The 18,800-nt window shown below is 38.5% G+C and overlaps 1 protein-coding gene across 2 annotated transcripts in view; it reads right to left on the reverse strand.

The window, feature by feature from the left end:
- Positions 1-8,388: 8,388 nt before the first annotated feature.
- Positions 8,389-18,800, reverse strand: part of abch1 (ATP-binding cassette, sub-family H, member 1) — a 32,467-nt gene continuing 22,055 nt past the window's right edge. The window contains exons 14-20 of one of the 2 annotated variants that reach the window (XM_053509161.1): positions 18,614-18,670; positions 17,260-17,330; positions 16,079-16,167; positions 15,504-15,607; positions 13,649-13,808; positions 11,453-11,557; positions 8,389-10,959 (exon numbers count right to left, since the gene is read on the reverse strand). In XM_053509161.1, the coding sequence (XP_053365136.1) occupies positions 10,853-10,959; positions 11,453-11,557; positions 13,649-13,808; positions 15,504-15,607; positions 16,079-16,167; positions 17,260-17,330; positions 18,614-18,670 (693 nt within the window). In that variant the 3' untranslated portion in view covers positions 8,389-10,852. The remainder of the gene's footprint in view (positions 10,960-11,452; positions 11,558-13,648; positions 13,809-15,503; positions 15,608-16,078; positions 16,168-17,259; positions 17,331-18,613; positions 18,671-18,800) is intronic. The other variant, XM_053509162.1, reaches the window with a different exon arrangement.

Raw genomic sequence — 18,800 nt, forward strand, 5'->3', positions numbered from 1 at the left:
AACCTACTAACAAAAAAGCTGGGATGTGCGAAGAATAAAGAATTACTCTGATATATAATGTATATGTGACGATTAAAGGCTGAACGTAATGAACGATAATTTTTTTTAGCCTTAAGGAGTTCAAGTTGGCAAATTCAGATTCAGCAGTGACCTTCAGCAGTGTATTGGGCTTGGTGTTATATTAACTCACTAATTCATTAATTCATTCATGCCACTGTAGTCTCACCTTGATAAAATTCTGGGAAGCTTTCATACATTACACCTTTAAGTGAAACCTTTTTATAGATTTACACCATCAGCTAACACGTCCCCCGCCTCCACTTTCTCTTGAAACTATGCTAATGAAGTACATATATTAACACATTACCACTGTTAAATTTTGTGTCTGACTTCAGAGGTCATTGTGCTGCCTTGTCTCATTCTTGAGAAATAGACAGAAGGGTGTGTGTGTGTGTGTGTGTGTGTGTGTATGTGTGTTGGTGTTCTTTGATGGAAACTGATTTGTCAACTATGTATGAATTAGCATGAGCTAGCTTTAGAGATTGTAACCATATTTGAACAGGGCTTTCTAGTAATGTAGTATGCTAGCTAGCTAGCTAGCTGGCTCATGTTAGCTTACACAGGTGTCTAGTTACATTGGTATTGAACAATATCACACTAGCAACCTGTAAGAACTTAGATGAATTAGCTAGCTAGCAAATATAGCAAGCAACTGAACCTCCAAGTTATCTAGCCAGGTACAGTAATGATGTTGGGGTTCAGTAGCTTGCTAGGTTTGTTAGCTAGCTACAGTACCTCATGCTAACTTATACAGGTACCGTATAAGCTAACATGAGGTACTGTAGCTAGCTCATCCTAGCTTACACAAGTATTTAATTACATAGATATTGAACTCTATTGAACTGATAATAGGTAGCTACTGTAACTAGCAAACCTAGCAAGCCACAAAACCCCCAACAGCATTTGGTTAGCCAGCTAAAATTACTTTTTTAATATATTAGTGATATAAAGGTGAGTTTTACTTTGCAGTATAGCTCAGTTACTTTATATACTTTAAAAGTTAGCATAAAAACAGAACAGACAACAGAACATTTTCAGATTTGTTGTGTTGACGGTAGACGTGTAATTTGTAAAGTAATTACTCAAGTAATGTTTCACCAGATGATGTGTAGCATCCTTGTATTACAGTCATTTTCTTGATGACTGGTTTTACTTTTACTCAAATGAAAATCACAAAATCAAGTACAGAAGACGGAAGCAATTTCAGTGATGATCGCTCAGGCGCAAAGAGGTCGAGTGGGTGGAAAGGAGGTTCCTTCGCTTTCCGTGTAGGGGGTTAAGTAGGTATTTGTCATGGAGCTTATTTTGGATTTGTACGGGGGGATAACGGATATCAGCTACTCCCTATATAGTTGCCCTCAACTGAAACTAGACAGTCGACAAGTTGTTCGTTGTTCAAATCCCCCAACGGAAAGATCACTATATATATATATATATATATATATATATATATATATATAGTGATATATACATATTATATGCTGTACCAATTTTGTTATATATGTTTATCATGTCTGCATAATTATGTACAAAATCACTCAGTATTCAGTAGTTTTTATAGTTTTTATGTTTTATATATTTTTAAAAAAATTTATATATTTTTATTATTTTCTTAGTTTTCTATAGCTAAACTTACTCTTATTTTATCTTATTTTATTTTATTCCACTATTTATTTTTTTAATAGTTAAAAATAAAATTATGATCACAGGCCGTTATATAAGCATTTCACTGCATATCATACTGTGTATGACGTGTATGTGCAACAAATAAAATTTAAATTTGAATTATTTCCATATATAACTTAAATATTAATAAATAAATAACATTACAGGGCAATATATGCAATTAAGTTAAATTAAATTAAGTTATATATTGAAATACTGAATGATTTTGTACATAATTATGCAGACATGATAAACATATATAACAAAATTGGTACAGCATATAATATGGTGCCTAAAACTTATGCACAGTACTGTATATATATATATATATATATATATATATATATATATATATATTTATAGTCCAATGCCACCAGTACCGTGGCATATAACACAGTATTTGCTGATATACTGTAGTACACGGGTGAGTCCAAAACGATCCACATCCTGATTATATTAACACTTCTGTTTGCCACACTGTCTTATCAGCGCTTTCCGTTCAAGGCTACTGTCAACCCAGTCACTTCTGTGCAGGTGTTACATCAGTTCATTTGTAACCGCGGTGTGAGCGAAAATGGATGCCCCACTTGTGATTAGCACAAAAGGAGAGCAGCATGCAGTGATTTTTCTTTTTGGGGTGTGTCATCTAAGGGTGTAGATGGTGCCAAAACAACTCATGGAAGAGCATGAACAGTGGCGTATGGAGATCTGTATCAGAATTTGAATTATACAGCCAGGGTCATTTTTGATGTACCACGCTACGGTACAAAGATCTACCATCGTACTGTACATAGTTTGACACAACGGTACATGTATTATAGTATGGAACTGAAAATCATTCAGTATGTCAAAAAAATTGTTATACTGTACGTGCAAACTTCAGGGGCATCATGCGTGCTTTTTTAAATACTGAATATGAAAAAAGTTGATTTAGATAATAGTAAAAACATAATTATGCAAGCAAGTTAACAATTTGCATCCAAAGGTCAGGGTTTTTATTTATTTTTGAATGTTCTTGGCTCATGTTCCGGCTAACAATAAATCAGACTGTGCGAACTCCTACTCTGATCAGCAGAGCATAGCTGGGCTATAATATACCACTCTCACACTCCAGTCTGAATATAGGTACGTAAATAAATATGAGCACTAATAAATAAATGTTCTCAGATATAATGTCATATGGTTCTCATGTCAGCGCGTTGGGATGATGTAGATACACACACACACACACACACACACATAACTGCATTGACAGTGATAAATTAGAAACCTGACGCAATCCATATTTAAGCCACTATAGCAACAGCCCCAACATCTCACCAATACACTTATAATGGCGCTGTATTTGAGGGGTCAGAATGCATAAACACACACACACACACACACACACACACACATACACACACACACACACACACACAAGTATATTTATCTTTCTGTCAATGTGAGGACCTTCACATAGTCATTACTATATCTTAACATAAAAAAATCAGTACACTTGATTTCAACATCAGTTACCAGTAGCATCATTTTGGATCTTTTAATTAATCAATCAATTAATTAATTAATTCCTTTTTTTTTTAAATAATCCCTGCAGCATTTTTCCTTGTACTAAATGTCCCCCCCAAGATCGTTATATATTCCTATCCTTGTGGTGACCTTTGAGCTACACCAAGCCTCACACACACACACACACACACACACACACACAGACCTGACAGACAGCTTTAGATATGATTCATACAGGATAAATGAATGCTTGTCCCAGCCTTACAATGCCTCTCAAGAAAGTTCAGCTCTGTCCTGACACCTCTTTGATTGTTCCCTATGACATCACCTTTTCATGTTCTATTGTTTTTTTTATGTTTTAAAAACATAAAAATTAATAGCATGCTTTAAAAAAAAATAAAAAATTTTTAAACTCTCCTTTCTTGCTTTAACGACCCGGCTGTGGTTCCTGCTCCGAATCCTCCAGAGGGCATTCGTTCTAGCCGAGAGATCATTTCAGGATGCGATTAAATGAAAAACATAGCAACAGCTGTGAGCGAACGCTGAGCCGAGAGGTCGAGAAGAGGGCAGCGTGAGAGAGAGCCAGAGAGTAACATGGAAAGAGAAAAGGGCAGGGAGGAGACTGGTGTGTCAGGAACGGGTAATCGAATCTCACGGTGAAGAGTTCATATCTTAACCTCTTAGTGTTTGGGAGCGGGCCGCACACTGTTGTCGGGCTGCCCTGGCAACGGTAACTATGTACACTGATATGTTTACTCACTGCTTGTAATATTGCAAACGTGGAAGGCATGAGAAAACAGATTGGTCACATTCCATAAGTATTTGACTTACACAGGTGCACAGGGGTTCGAGATCGCTTGCAGCTGGATGCGTTTCATATTTTTGTTTTGCTGTATTGGTCAACAAAGATTTGCAAAAAATGCCGATTTTTTTCTAAATTAGATTACAAACCGATGCTTTAGGAGCTCAAACCATACCAGTTCCAATTTAAGCAGACATGACATCCAACTGAGAAATATTTCATAGTATAAACAGACCCACTCCAAATAGTCTAGTGTTCAATCTCTCTCTCTCTCTTTCACATATCACTGTAAAATATCCTCTACCAATATACTGCCTCATCTCTCCTTGCTGTTCAGGCAACTCCTACTCAGGCTGAAGAACTGTTGAGCTATTTATAGACCTGTTGAGTTTAATTACACACGCTTGAGATATAATTCTGAACTGTTGTCAGCTCTTTCCACACCTCGATCGATCAGTTTTTTTTTTTTTAAAGAGCAGTGTACTGTAGGTTTAACCCAGTGGAACCCAACCCAGTTTTTTTAAGCCCTACCACCAGCCTGGTCCTTGGTGGAGTCTCAGAAAAAATAGCGTTTGAGAAGTCTTCTAAAAGAGAGAGCAAAACCAAACAGCGGCTCCTAGATCAGAAAAAAATGAAGGGTGTAAGGACGTGAGGGTGGATGGCAGGCAAGGCAAAGCCATAATGATGTAGTTGGTGGTCTGTTAATGTTTTTCCAGGATTAAGATAGCAATTACCAGCGTTAGAATCAGGCTCGATTCCCGCCTTTGTGTGCATGTTTTTCAGTTTTCATTTTCTCCTCGTGCTTGGTGGGATTCCTCCGGGTACTAAGACATGCAGATCACGCTAATTGGTGTTCCCAAATTGCCCGTAATGTGTTAATGAGTGTGTATATGTGCCCTGTGATGGACTGGCATCCCGTCCAGGGTGTACCTCACCTTGTGCCCTATGTCTCCTGGGATTGGCTCCAGACTCCCCGCAACCCTCTATACAGGATTAAACGGTATAGACGGTGAGTGAGTAAGTGAGTGAGTAAGAATTAAGGCATCCTTGGCCTTGTTCCTGATGATCAACCACTCAAAAGAGTCTCAGGCCTAACCTCTGAATTGTAGATCACTGTAGATCCTTGCTGTGGTGTTTTCCCTGCCCTATATCCTATTTCCCAATTAAGAAATGGCTATTAATTACCTGAGTAGTTAAGTCAGGTATGCTGGGAGCTGCCAAAACGCTAAAATGTGCAGGTCCTCCAGCACCAAGGTTACCACGGTGTTTCTACAGGCCTATATTCATCTCCAGTAAAAAGTCCGAATCATCCCTATTTAGATTTATCACTTTAGTCCTGAATCCATTTCTCCACTAGTCTAATGGCAAAAAAAAAGTCAGCTCAAGAAGAACACCAACGGTGAAGACGTTGCGAGCAGATCTCCTGGCTTTGTGAGTCTACTTTGGGAAAAAAAAACATCATTACTAGAAGTGTTTGAGCTGCCCATTGCACTGTGAGTTCATTTTTTTCAAAAGATGGTGGTCACAAACCTCTGGTTGGTCATGATAACCACCCCAATCCCTGAAGTACGCGGTTCTTTGTTATGCCTGAGCAAGTGTTGATGCCGCCATGGAACCCGGTTTCTCTGTCTGAGGCCTGGTGCTTTGGGTGTCTCAAAACGATGAACTGGTTTAAAATTGGATAGCAGCTCCGAACTAGCTCCGGAATTGCCTAGGTGGAAAAAGGGTATGTGTGTGTGTGCCTTTGGGTATTCTGGTTTCCTCCCACAGCCCAAGGACATGAACAGTAGGTTGTTTGGCATTTCCAAATCGCTCACAGCATGTAAGTGTGTGTATGCTTGTGCGTAGTAATGGTTTGTCAACCCATCTAGGGTGTACCTTGAAAGTTCCCTGGGAAAGGCTCCTTGCAAACCTGGACAAGAAAAGTGATGTAGATAACAAATGAATGTCTTCCTGCACCATCAACATCAACATCTATAGTCAGGAGTCATTCCTGTTCAAAATACCATGAATGAAAAGACCAAACTCTGGAGAGTGGTAGATCTTCAGTAGCATGGCTGATTGACTTTAACTTTGGTGTTAAGACTGGCTTTGATGTTTGCTTTACCTACGTGATGCTTCCTCTAATCTGTAATCTTGCAGTTTTGCTCTAGACAGTGTAGGTTTGCGACACTCAAGGCAGCAATTCAGCTAATTATAATTGAAAAGAGGGCTGGAAAAGCGAAGGCGTGTGCATTTGCTATTTAAACTTCAACTCTTGTGAAAGCATTTATCATTACTTATTACACATTACCACTTATCCAAAATAGTAATTCTATTTTTTTTATGGAATATGGATAAAAAAAAAAGAGTTCTCCTTTCAGCCTACCTCACATGAAAGATGCATTTATTACCGAGCCACAAAGACGGAAACGTACCCACTTAGGTTTGATTTATGTAAATGTCAAACACGCTTAATATAAAAGTTGCCCCAGATCTTGGACCAGGGCCACCCTCCTACATTACCATTAACAGAAAATGTGCAAAACGAATCCTCAGACCAGCATAAAAGAGCAACGCCTACAACCAGACCGAGATAAATTGTTTGAAACACTCACGTGCAGTCGCCAGAATTCTTTCCAAGAGGGTCACCGCGTTCTCATATACGGAGCGACTCGATGCGGATAACCTGATTTACTGTGCTTTCATGTTTTTGTTCTTTAATCTCCTTTTGATCTTCCACCTCTTTCTTTCATTATCTCTCACCTCCTTATCACTGGCCTCATTTACTGTACATCAGGCTGTATATCTGAATCTGTAAAGAAGCTGAGTTTGTTAATAGCGATCTGACGCCCACGCCGGATTGCCTTCAGATAGCCGTGTAGGATGTGTTGCAGTCTCATGAAACATAGCGTTGAAGAAGTCTTGCCTCTGGAAAGAGCAAAACCGTGCATTTAACTGGCTGCTGTGGAAGATCTAAAAGACACATGCAGGGGTAAAACGGGGGGCATGGAAGAAATGAGGTCAGATGGAGAGCAGGATGAAGGCGTGATGTTTACGATGATGCAGTCGGTGGTTTTATGAGTGTTATTCATTAAGACAGCGATTCTCAGTGTTGGAGATTCATGGATTCATGGAGTTCTCGGGTTCTCATGCGAAAAAGACTTTGTGGATTTTCCTGACGTTGAAACATTTTCGAAAACCAGACTCTAAACACAAAGAGAAGATAAGCACAAGGAAGTCAACCTTCATGCTCCGCCTAATATTATTAATATTTTGGAGAACTCATCAGCATTGATGTTATCTCAGTCTGAACATTGGTCCACTTTCGTGTTTAATTATGGTTGGCTTTCATATTCAATTCCAACCGTACACCAGTACACCAAAATGTGAAAGCACCCTAACTCCCCATAGTCCTGCAAGTAGTGACAGATGCTGGAAAGGAAATTCGGCTTACAGGGTTAAACTGTTAAAATACCTTCTCACTCTGGTAATACTGTAGGAAGAGTGTTTTTTTTTCTTTGCATTTTCACTCTCACTCACTTACTCACTCATCGTCTATACCGCTTTATTGCGAGGGGCCTGGAGCCTATCCCAGGAGACGGGTTCAATTCCTGCCTTGGAGTCTGTGTAAATGGAGCTTGCATGTTCTCCCCATGATGGGTGGGTTTCCTCCGAGTGCTCCATGTTTCCTCCCACAGTCCAAAGACATACAGGTTAGGCTAACTGGCGTTCCCAAATTGCCCGTAGTGTGTGAATGAGTGCGTAAGTGTGTATGTGTATGCCCTGCGATTGATTGGCACCCCGTCCACAGTGTAGATAGATCAATAACATAAACCAGAATTTTACAAGACCATATTTAAAGTGCAATTGGCTCTTGTGTTATTTATGAAGTGCTTCCTCTAATCTTTAAGCTTTTTATGTTTTTTGATACTCGAGGGAGCTTTATCACTAATTGTAATTGAAAAGAGGACTATTTTTCTTTGTTTTAGTCTAAAATCCAGAATTTTTTTTTAATCCTAATATTTTCTGTTGTTTATCCAAATTAAAAACAAGGAACCTTGTAAAGAATCATGTATGGCTACCACAAAACAGTTTAATTATAGATTACTTTAATACGCATCAGATTTCACTTTTGTTTCAGGTTTAACACACCTGTTTCATGAGGAATTTCACATGCAAAACTTAAATAAACTTCATAAAGTCATGATACTGTACAATCGTATGATTTATGACAAACACATGATTATAGAAAAATAATTTGATAATGTAGGAAAGTGGAAATTTGAGACAGGAAATATTTTGGGTTTTCTGTCTTATATACTGTAGTTCTCTACATGTTAATCAAGAAGCTGTTTTATGACAGGAAAACAGGAAATATAAAGAGTTACTGTAAATGATCAGTAATTACTACATGTATACTGCATAAATGCATATATTTTTTTTAATTATGAGCCAAAACCTTTAGAAGACTTTACAGACAAAAAAAGTTTTCATATAGACATCTTTATAAAACACATCAGCTTTTAACACTGTTCACCAAAATACTCTAAAGCTAGTGATTAACATCAAATATATATACTCTCTCTCTATATATATATATATATATATATTTCTTCATATCTTTCAACATTCAGTAGGATGCCACTGTATTGATTGTAGCTGGTGCAGTTGGCACAAGGCTGGTATTGTGCTTGTAGCCCTGGCGAACTCTTTTCAGTACACATGCGTTGCCTCCTTGCACTTCTTTTTGTAATATTTTTTTTCACAGCTCACAATAATTGCAGGTTCGGTCATAAGACTAATGTAAACGTGCACATACCCCCCCAACACAAAACACTTGGCACAATCAGAGTTGTTACAACACACACAAACGGAACAGACATAGCGTAATACACTGTACATGATTAAAGGACGTCAGCTTTTTGATGTCAGCTTTTGATGTTGATCAGATTGAGGCCAGAATGAGGCAGTGAAGGAAAAGAAAGATGTATAGTAAAGTTATTTTGAATGTAAACAAAAATAAAAATAAAATAAAAAAAACATACTTGTCCATATATGCAATAAATAAAGATGCAAAGGAATTAAAATTTTAGTTAACTGTTGCTTGTTTTAGATTCCTTGATTGCTTAAGATCACCTGTCAATCAAATTTTGTGGTGAGGATCAGCTTTTTTGGCTTGTTGATGTACGACGGTTTAAAGTCCAATGTAGTGCATAAGATCTAGAAAGTAATGCTGAAAGATCTAGGTTCTAGGTTAGGTATATTTGCAATTGTTACCCGGTTAATGCAACTACAAACTTATTTTAATAATAAAATAAGCCGTGTTTAAAATACAAGGGGCATTCAAGTCAAACCCGGACTTACAGTATGATGAAATATCTGAAGAATGAGGGAGTTAAATTGATTAAAAGGGCAGTACGGTGATGGGACTCGGACTCGACTGCACTCGTTCCCGTGAACGTTCTGAGAATTAAACACCTGATCCTGGAAAATTGACAGATAACTTGTTGGCAACTTGTGGAAGAGACACAGAACTGTACACACAGGAACTCGTCTGGGAGTTATCGCCACATCCCCCGTACAGTCCTGACCTCTCTCCAAACCATTTTCACATGTTTGAGCCATTACAGAGTTCCTGCGAGGCCAGAGTTTCCGATGTAAAGTATACAAGGCATACTACCTTGATGGTATCCAAGCACTAGTGTAACACTTAGTGTAGCAGCGAATTATATAGAGAAATAAAGGGAGTTTTTACTCTCATAATTGTTCTGCTATTCGGCACAATCAAAAGTCCCGGTTGGACTCAAACGACCCCTTGTGGATTATTACTTATCACACTGCTTAGGTTGACTTATATAACAAACTAAGAGACAAGGTGTGTATCCTCTGTCAGATCCTATGACAATGTTCTGTTTAAGCCATCGATCAGCATGATATAAAAAATGAGCTTGCGTACATAAAAACATATTTCAGTGTGATTCTGGAGTAATAAGGCTATTGTCCTATTATCCTTTTGCATGTTTTGTCTACGGTTCGGAATTAAAATTACTGTACTGGTTTGCCATCCTCCTTTTGGCGGCTTTTAGACGAAAGCTGGAGCAGCGGTCACTCTCTGAAAACAGAAAGAAAGCTGACAGAACTTTGACGTTGGTCTTTGCAAAGGCTCTACATCGACCCCTGGTAGTCGGGTCACATGAGAAATCCAAACCGTGACATGTTTTAAGCCAGGATTTAAAAGACGATCCAATTAACTGAGTATGAATGACAAGTGATCTTACTATTAAATCAAAAAAACATAATAGCAGAGAACCATAATACAGCCATGTCTCACATACAAACCCCCGAATAAAGCGACTGGAAGGTTAAAATTATATATTAGATTATATAACATTACAAATTGTAGACAGCCAGGAATTAAACTAAATGACGTAAACTGTAACATCTAAATGCATCCAGATTGTCCTTCTACAACATGTCTGAGGTTTCGAATACTTATCAGTTTTAAAGACGAATTCCATGAACGAACATGCCTCAAAATCTGAAGCTTGGTACTTGCTGGTGGAATGCCATTGATGCACAAACAGAACCAAATCTTTCCCTGAGGCTGCTCTTGTTCTGGTTCTGGCCCTTATAACAAACCCTGACTGACCACCAGAGGCGGCCTTCAAGCTAAAAGTCAACTCTGATTGGTCATCGTTATCCTTCCACTCATGAGAGTGCCTTCATTAAATAAACAAGAGTTGAGACAGTGAGAGTGTGAGGCCTGGTCTTGTCCATGAAGCCTGGGGCTCTCCACCATCTGAAGCACCTTCTGGTGACCGGCGGTGGTGTCCTTCAGGTCCTCAGCTTGAGGATGATGGTGGCCAGCATGAGGAAGAACGTGTTCCAGCCAAGGGTGACGGCGAAGCCGCGCCACACCATCATGCGCGACAGACCCCATCCTGAAGAGCATCACAAACAAGATCTCATGTTTCTGTGCTTGTTACGATAGTTTTTAGCGGTAACTGTTTATTAACCCGGTTAAGCTGTGGTGGTGCTGGTGCTGGAGAGAAAACCAGGCAAGGGTTGAAAGGGGTTTCATTCGAGATGATAAGCTTGGTGAATAATTGAGGATGAGAGACACACACACACATGCAGAGAGAGAGAGAGAGAGAGAGAGAGAAAGAGTGAGGACAGATACAGAGAGAGCGAGAGGGAAGGAGGGTGACAAAGGGAGGGTTGGGTGTCCTGATTGTCTGGTGCAACATGAGCTCATGATCGTGGAACATAGACGGGACGTGAAACGCCTCTCAAACATGCAGTGTGTGTTTACTTTCGAAAGCCATAGTGTGTGTGTGTGTATGTGTGTGTGTCTGTGTGTATGTGTAAGTGTAAGATTACCAATAAACATTTTGCAGGAGAGTGCATCGTGTGTGTGTGTGTGCGCATGTTCACCTCGGTACATAATGCATCGCAGCGCTTCAGATGCGTACGTCTGAGGCAGTGCCAGACTCAGGTATCGCAGCGGATACGGAATACACTCCACCGGCCAAATGACACCTACAGAGAGTTAGATAAGGATCAAGAGAAGCATGTGAGGACGATTTAAAAAAAAATTAAATAAAAAAAAAAAGATAGTGATAAAGTGATAAAGACCATGTTTGTGTGTGATAACAGTGCACAAGGTCTCATAACCTCAGAAATGACTTCCTCCTCAGTCTGTCATTATCAGGCTTTTAGTGCTTTTCTGCTGAGCCCCCCCCCCCCCCCCCTTTCCTTTCCACATCACCTTTTCTCATCACTCTATCCAACCATCTCCTGATCCCAGTGGACTGGCCCAGATCAAATTGCGCTAATGTCTTTCCTCATCAATCAGCAAAGAAAAAAAAAAAAAAAAAAGACTCTCTGCATTAAAGCGACGGTAAGCGACTTTCCTGGAAATGTATGATTTAGCTGAAACTGAGACTGGCCTCGGTTGCATGCGTCATCGCTAACATATTGATCTCTATCGATCCGTTTTGAAATTTGATCCTTTTGTAAAAATATTATTCCATTTTGTTCCACTGATCTCATGTGCGGTGTACCGTGTGTGCCGTTACTACAGAATTTCACTTGGCTGGAAAAAAAAAAAATACAAAAATATTTACACAAAATTCAGGCATAACGGACGTCCAAGAGCAGCTGTTGTATTCCCTCTGTAAATAGTTAATGTTTGTGTTTTTTTTTAAATATAAAGCTTTTCATCCTTCAGTTAAAGCAGGAACATGAACTACTTTTCCAAGCAGTGCGTAACTCCTACTCCTTAACAAACTCCTTTTGACCAATCGGAACCGGGAAAAAGTGGTGAAGATACAGTGGGGAAAATAATTATTTGATCCCCTGTAGATTTTGCAAGTTCAATCACTTACAGTGAAATGAAAGGTCTATATTTTTTATCATAGGTTTATTTTAAAGAATGGAGACAGAATATCAATCAAAATAAAGAAAAACAAACATATTATATAAATGTTATAAACTTAGAGTTGGATTTCAATTAGTAAAATAAGTATTTGATCCCCTACCAACCAACAATAATTCTCACCTAATCTGTGTACCACATGAGCACATAAAAAATATCTATCTTCCATTTAAACCTCACCACCATCAGCCAAAGGATGTCAGGGACGAGACTGTAGACCTGCTCAAGGCTGGAATGGGCTACAAGACCTTCAGGAAGAAACTTGTTGGAGCGATTATTCACAAATGGACGAAATACAAAAGTAACCACCAGTTGCCCTCTGTCTGGAGCTCCAAGCAAGATTTCACCCCATGGGATAAGGATGATCATGAGAAAAGTTAGAGATCAGTCCAGAACTATAAGGGAGGAGCTTGTGAATGATCTCAGGGCAGATGGGACCACAGTCACCAAACAAACCATACAGTAGGTAACACATTACGCCGCCATGAACTTAAATCCATGTGGGGTGCAAGGTCCACCTCCTCGAGAAGGCATACGTACAGGCTTGTCTGGAGTTTTCAAATGAACAAAGAAGAATTGGGAGAAAGTGCTGTGGTCACATGGGTGCTCTGGCATCAACTCGACTTGCCATGTTTGAAAGAAGAAAAATGACTATGACCCTAAGAACACCATCCCTACAGTCAAGCACGGAGGTAGAACCATCATGCTTTGGGGATGTTTCTCTGCTAAAGGAACAGGCTGTCTTTGCTGCATTGACGGGCCAATGGACTGGGCCATGTATAATAAGAACCTCCTGAAGATGGTGAAGTTGGTGAATGGATCTTCCAGCATGAAATTCCACCAAAATTTATGGAGGAAGTTGTCAAGCGACAGGCAAGAAACCTTAACGATTTAGAGAAGATCTGTAAAGAATAGTGGACCAAAATCCCTCCTTAGATGTGTGCAAACCTGGTAACCAACTACAAAACTACAGAGGTTCTTACCTCTGTGCTTGCCAACAAGTGTTTCTCCACCAAGTACCATGTCATGTTTTGCTTTTTTTTGGACTTTTGGTTGATATTCTGCCTTTATTCTTTAAAATAAACCTATGATAAAACTTATAGACCCTTAATTTGTTTGTAAGAAGCAAATTCACAAAATCCGTATCAGATTATCAAATAATTTTTTTCTCCACTGTAACTTGTTAGTCGTACCGCTGATGATGAGGTTGGGGTAGAAGATGCCGAGAGCCGCCTGATTGGCCGACTGCTCATCGTCGATGGCAGAGGAAATGACCAATCCGAAGGAGATTCCGGTCACACCCTGAAGAACAATCAGGCAGATGACTAGCACCAGGGAGCCCTCGTTGGGAATCTAACGCAGAGAGAGAAATATATTATAAGGCTGCATAAACCTTGTACACTGTATTATGGACAATGTATTAGAAAGAATCATACATTTTATACATTTATTTATTCCTTCCACCTAAATCTACAAGTCACCAAGCATCATTGCGGAGAAAGGTCTTCCTAGATTACCCACAATGCAATTCAACTTCCTGCTAATAGCAGAACCAGTAGGATTTAGCCATGGTCTTCATCTCTACCTCTAAATAGAGAGGCAGCGGCACTTTATTCCTTTAGCCAGTCAAACTCCTTCACCTGCTTCACCTCTTCATACTAATCCCTCCATCAACACCATCAAATTTATCACAATCATAATTTCTTAACTGTATTGCATTCTGGGACTTTGAGTCCTAGAATTGCAGAGAAAGGGCAGTGGTGGGTCAAACAGTTAAGGCCGTGGGTTACTGGGTTAATGATCGGAAGTTCGGAGGTTCGAGCCCCAGCACCGCCAAGTTGCCTCTGGTAAGCTCCTGATCAAGGCTCTTAACCCTATCTGCTCCAGGGGCGCTGTTACCTGGCTGACTCAGTGCTCTGACCCCAGCTTCCTAACTGGGATAAGCGAAAAAATTATTTCACTGTGCTGTACAGTACATGTAAAAAATAACTGAATAATTAATTCATAATTAATGACTACATTTGTGCAATGTACTGTATTAAAATCTCATGTCGCCCCCTACTGGATGGACAAAAAACAAAAGAGGTGTTATAGTCTACGTAGATCTCTCTTATGGTCAGAAATCACTCTGGCAGGCATTGTCATTTCTATAGCAACAACTTGTTTAGTTAACATTTACAATGTAAGACTTCATTCAGCGTCAATATTCACTCACCCATCGTCTATACCACTTTATACTGTATAGAGGGTCACGGGGAGACCTGGTGCCTATCCCAGGAGATTTAGGGCATGAGGCGGGATACACCCTGGACAGGGAGCCAATCCTTTGCAGGACACCCACACATACGGCCATTTACACACTACGGGCAAATAGGGAATGCTTAATCTGTGGGAGGAAACTGGAGTACCTGGAGGAAACCAACTAAGCACAGAGAAAACATGCAAACTTCATGCCCACAAAGGTGGTAATCGAACTTGAACCCAGGAGGTGTAAGGTGACAGTGCTAACCACTAAGCCAGCGTGCCGCCTTAGCATCAACACTCTAAGCTCACACAGCTGCTTTAACTTTTATACTGTGTTCAGGGCGAAAGTACAAATTGATAAAAAGTATAATATCCTGATCTTAATAAATAGAACATTTATCATCGTCACATTTGTGCTAAATAAAAGAAATGAAGCACCAAGGAGTGGGCTTTTATTGAAAATAATCAGCCTGGGGTGTGGCTGATTGTTTTCCAAGAAGCTCTCACCACTTAAGTCTATCTAACTTGCCACCTGTTTGCTCTGACACCGCCAACCGGTTGTAAATACTCATAAAACAGTCCATTAAAATTCATGGTTAGGCTTAGGTAATAGCTTTGTTACAGCTAGACTTCCCCACTGAAATGATCATTTGTTAAACAGCTGCTAGTTCTAACCTAAGCACATGACACTAAACTATAAGATCAATCAGCTGCTTGCAGCCTTATACGCATGGGCAGGTTTCTGTTTTAAAAAAAAAAAATACATTTGTAGTTTAGGAAAAGCACTGATCTCATATTATATACCTTAAAAACGAGCAGGATAAAGAGCAGAAGCAGGATGATCTGGACGCTAATGACCAGGAGCTGAGAGAAGAGATGTGCCAGCATGGTCTCCAGTGAACTCACGCCTACAAGGGAAGAGGAAAATTAAAGATAGTGAAAGTAATGCAAAAAAAAGTGAGCGTAATATACAGCATGTCAGTGCCTCCATCTAGTGGTTTATAGACAAAATCAATTTTTTAGGTGTGCAATATAAATGTAAACAGCAAAAAATATAAGGGAAGGAGAGGAGCTGATTTATTTATAAAATGGAATGTGCTAAAAAAGGTGAAAATATAAGTGATTAGTGATTTTTCCTTTCAAATTATTGCACCTGCCCAAAAGTAACAGCAACATATGAGGACAAATTTGTGAGTGTCCTTATCATGCCCAGTGTGAAGGCGGCGTGGGTGAACAAGTGCAAGAAGGAGTAATGAATAGTAACCGGATTACAAATGTGTGGAATAGTCATCACTGTGGATCCTGCCTGATGCAGAAGGGATGACGTTTTCAGTAACATAGATACTTACTCGGCTATGTCTCAAAAGTTAAAGTCTCACCTGCGACCCAGCACCTGTCCAGCAGCCCCTCTTTCCTCTCCAAGACGAAGGACAGAGCAGTGAGTCCCACCGCCAGGTAAAAAGTGATACTGTGATAAAGACAGATAATTAAAAAAATGTACGTTAACAGTTACTTGTAAATTCATGAAGGAAATGTACCGTACACCAAAACAAGCTGTCACTGTAAATAAAAAATGAATGACCCCAAAATATGTTCTAAAATAAGCAGCAAACTGCCAATGTGATTTATTATTATTAGAAGTAGAAGTAGTATGAATTGTAGTAGTATGAAACTTTTTTTTTTCGTTAAATATAGCGAGCTCTAAAAGTCTGGGAACAAATTAATATTTTTAAATGTTAAAATGGAAATAAACACCAGGTTTCACAAAGGATTTTAAATATCCTCAACAAGGATATTTAAAAAATAAATATTTTTCTTTGTTTTAAACCATTTTTAAACCAATACCTTTAATATGTAATGTTTAAGATTCTGTACTATTTCTGTTTCTCTAATTAAATCTAAGCAAATGTGTAATATACAGTAAACCATGTTGTTGAACTGCTTTGTACAAAAGGTCAGATTTTTCTCTTGTCTTATCTCTTCTAATGAAGCGTGTGATCAGATTTCATCTGAAATGGATCATAAGATTTTAAACAAACATGAGGAGTCAGTGCCAGTTTCAATTCATGCGGTGATTAAAGCAAAAACAGGATGTACCGAATACTAAGAAACTCTGAAATGTACTGTATGTACGATATTCTAAACAATCTTGTTTAAAACAAAATATAGGCTGTGTTCATTGCCGATGTATAAATAATTTAGAGTGTGATGGGCAACATTTTACCGCCTGAATTTGATTGCAATTGTATTATTTAAAATGTAATAATAATAATAATAATAATAAAAAATAATAAAGATTTTGGAGTCTGTTTGGTGATAAATGAATTGCCACTTAAAAGAATATTAATAAAGATGTAAATTAATTCAGTTACATATCCATTACTGTTTTAAAACCAATACATTAACTTTTAAGCCAATACAATTAACAAAAAAAAAAAAAATCATAAATCGTTAAAAAAAAATTTTTTACAAAGTTTTAATTTGTAATCAAATATGTTTTAAAAAAGCGCTCTCAGCCTTTTGGACGCCAGTGTTTCAGGAGTGTGTAGTGTAATTTAACCTCAGAACAGCTCCAGGAGTCACAAACGTAGTAAATGTAGTGTTCTGACTGCCGTATATCGGCTCCTCGAACTGTAGAAGAGAAATAATAGACATAGAAGCGTCTCCATCAGAAAATTGTGTCACGAATGCATATTTGAAAAATTAGAATCATGATAAACATATGTCTGCTCTATTACACTTTCTACACACACATACACACACACGTGTTAACTTTCTCCTCAGATTCAAAGGTCTGTCACCCATAGTCACTTGGAGCACAATGACATTTTATATTCTATATTTTCATACATGTTACATGATAGACCTCAATATCAAGACTTCTAATTGAACTGGCTAGTTAGCATGCTGCTAACTTCAATTATAAAGAGTATGTGCTCTAGCTTGCTAACTGAGTGGCTTGATAAACATGTCATGTGGTAGCTAGCTAGCATAATTAGCTACATTCATACCATTAGACAATTTTATCCACCTTTTTTACATGAGAGCTCAAAATGTTTATTTTGTTAAGTCTACAGGATATGGTGTTTTTTTGTTTTGTTTTTTTTTGCTAACAACATTTATCTATAGCTTACTACAGTATGTATCTATAGCTTAGCAATGCTACACACCAAACAATTAGCAATTCTTAACAAGTGGAAATACCTTAAATGCAGTTAAATGTAACAATAACAATAAATAGCAATAAAACTAAGATAACAATAAACCAATTTAAAGATTATTAAACATATTTCTAGACATTCCTTTTACATGCTACACTTTTCAGATATTTATTTCTAACAAACTTTGTAAACAATTTAACATTTTTACTTTCACTTTACAATAGAGTGCCACATAAACCCCCAATAAAATACATTTACGTTTGTGTTTGTAATGTGACAAAATGTGGAAAACGTTCAAGGGGTATGAATACTTTTGCAAGGCACTGCAATGTACATGTTGGGTACCACAGTTGCTACCAAAACTCAGGAGGTATCTAATATGGTACTGCCTGTACTATACAGTACCATACCAATAGTATCTAAAATATCCCAAATATGCAAACATAAGGTAAATGGTAGCTATCGTGGTACCCAGTAAATACCACAATATTCACCATAATATAGCGGCACCCAATGAAGTGCAACGGTACCTACATGGGCACTCGAAAGTCCTACAGTGCCTACCATGGTAATGGCTGAAGTAAAATTTTGGGGGGGATTTTTTACTTGCTAAGATTTAAAATTTTGTGCTGTGTATGTCACAGAATGACCGCATGACGGTTGAGCCTAACAGCACAGGGAATTAATAATGAGTATAGGCATAAAACACATAAAAACACACTTTTGCAAATGAGAAATGTGACATAATCTTACCTTAACTGGGACAGACACTAGGTATGCCTGACTGCCCATCTTACTATCAATGAAAGCCTGAAACAGACACACACCCACACATATCACAAAGTATGAATTTTATTAAACATATGATAGTCTCTCAATAATAAGACGTATGCATCTCATGGGGAAATGCTCCCACAAGACTATAGATGGAGTTTTACTT

Source organism: Clarias gariepinus, chromosome 13 (assembly GCF_024256425.1).
Source record: "Clarias gariepinus isolate MV-2021 ecotype Netherlands chromosome 13, CGAR_prim_01v2, whole genome shotgun sequence".
Lineage (NCBI taxonomy): Eukaryota > Metazoa > Chordata > Actinopteri > Siluriformes > Clariidae > Clarias > Clarias gariepinus.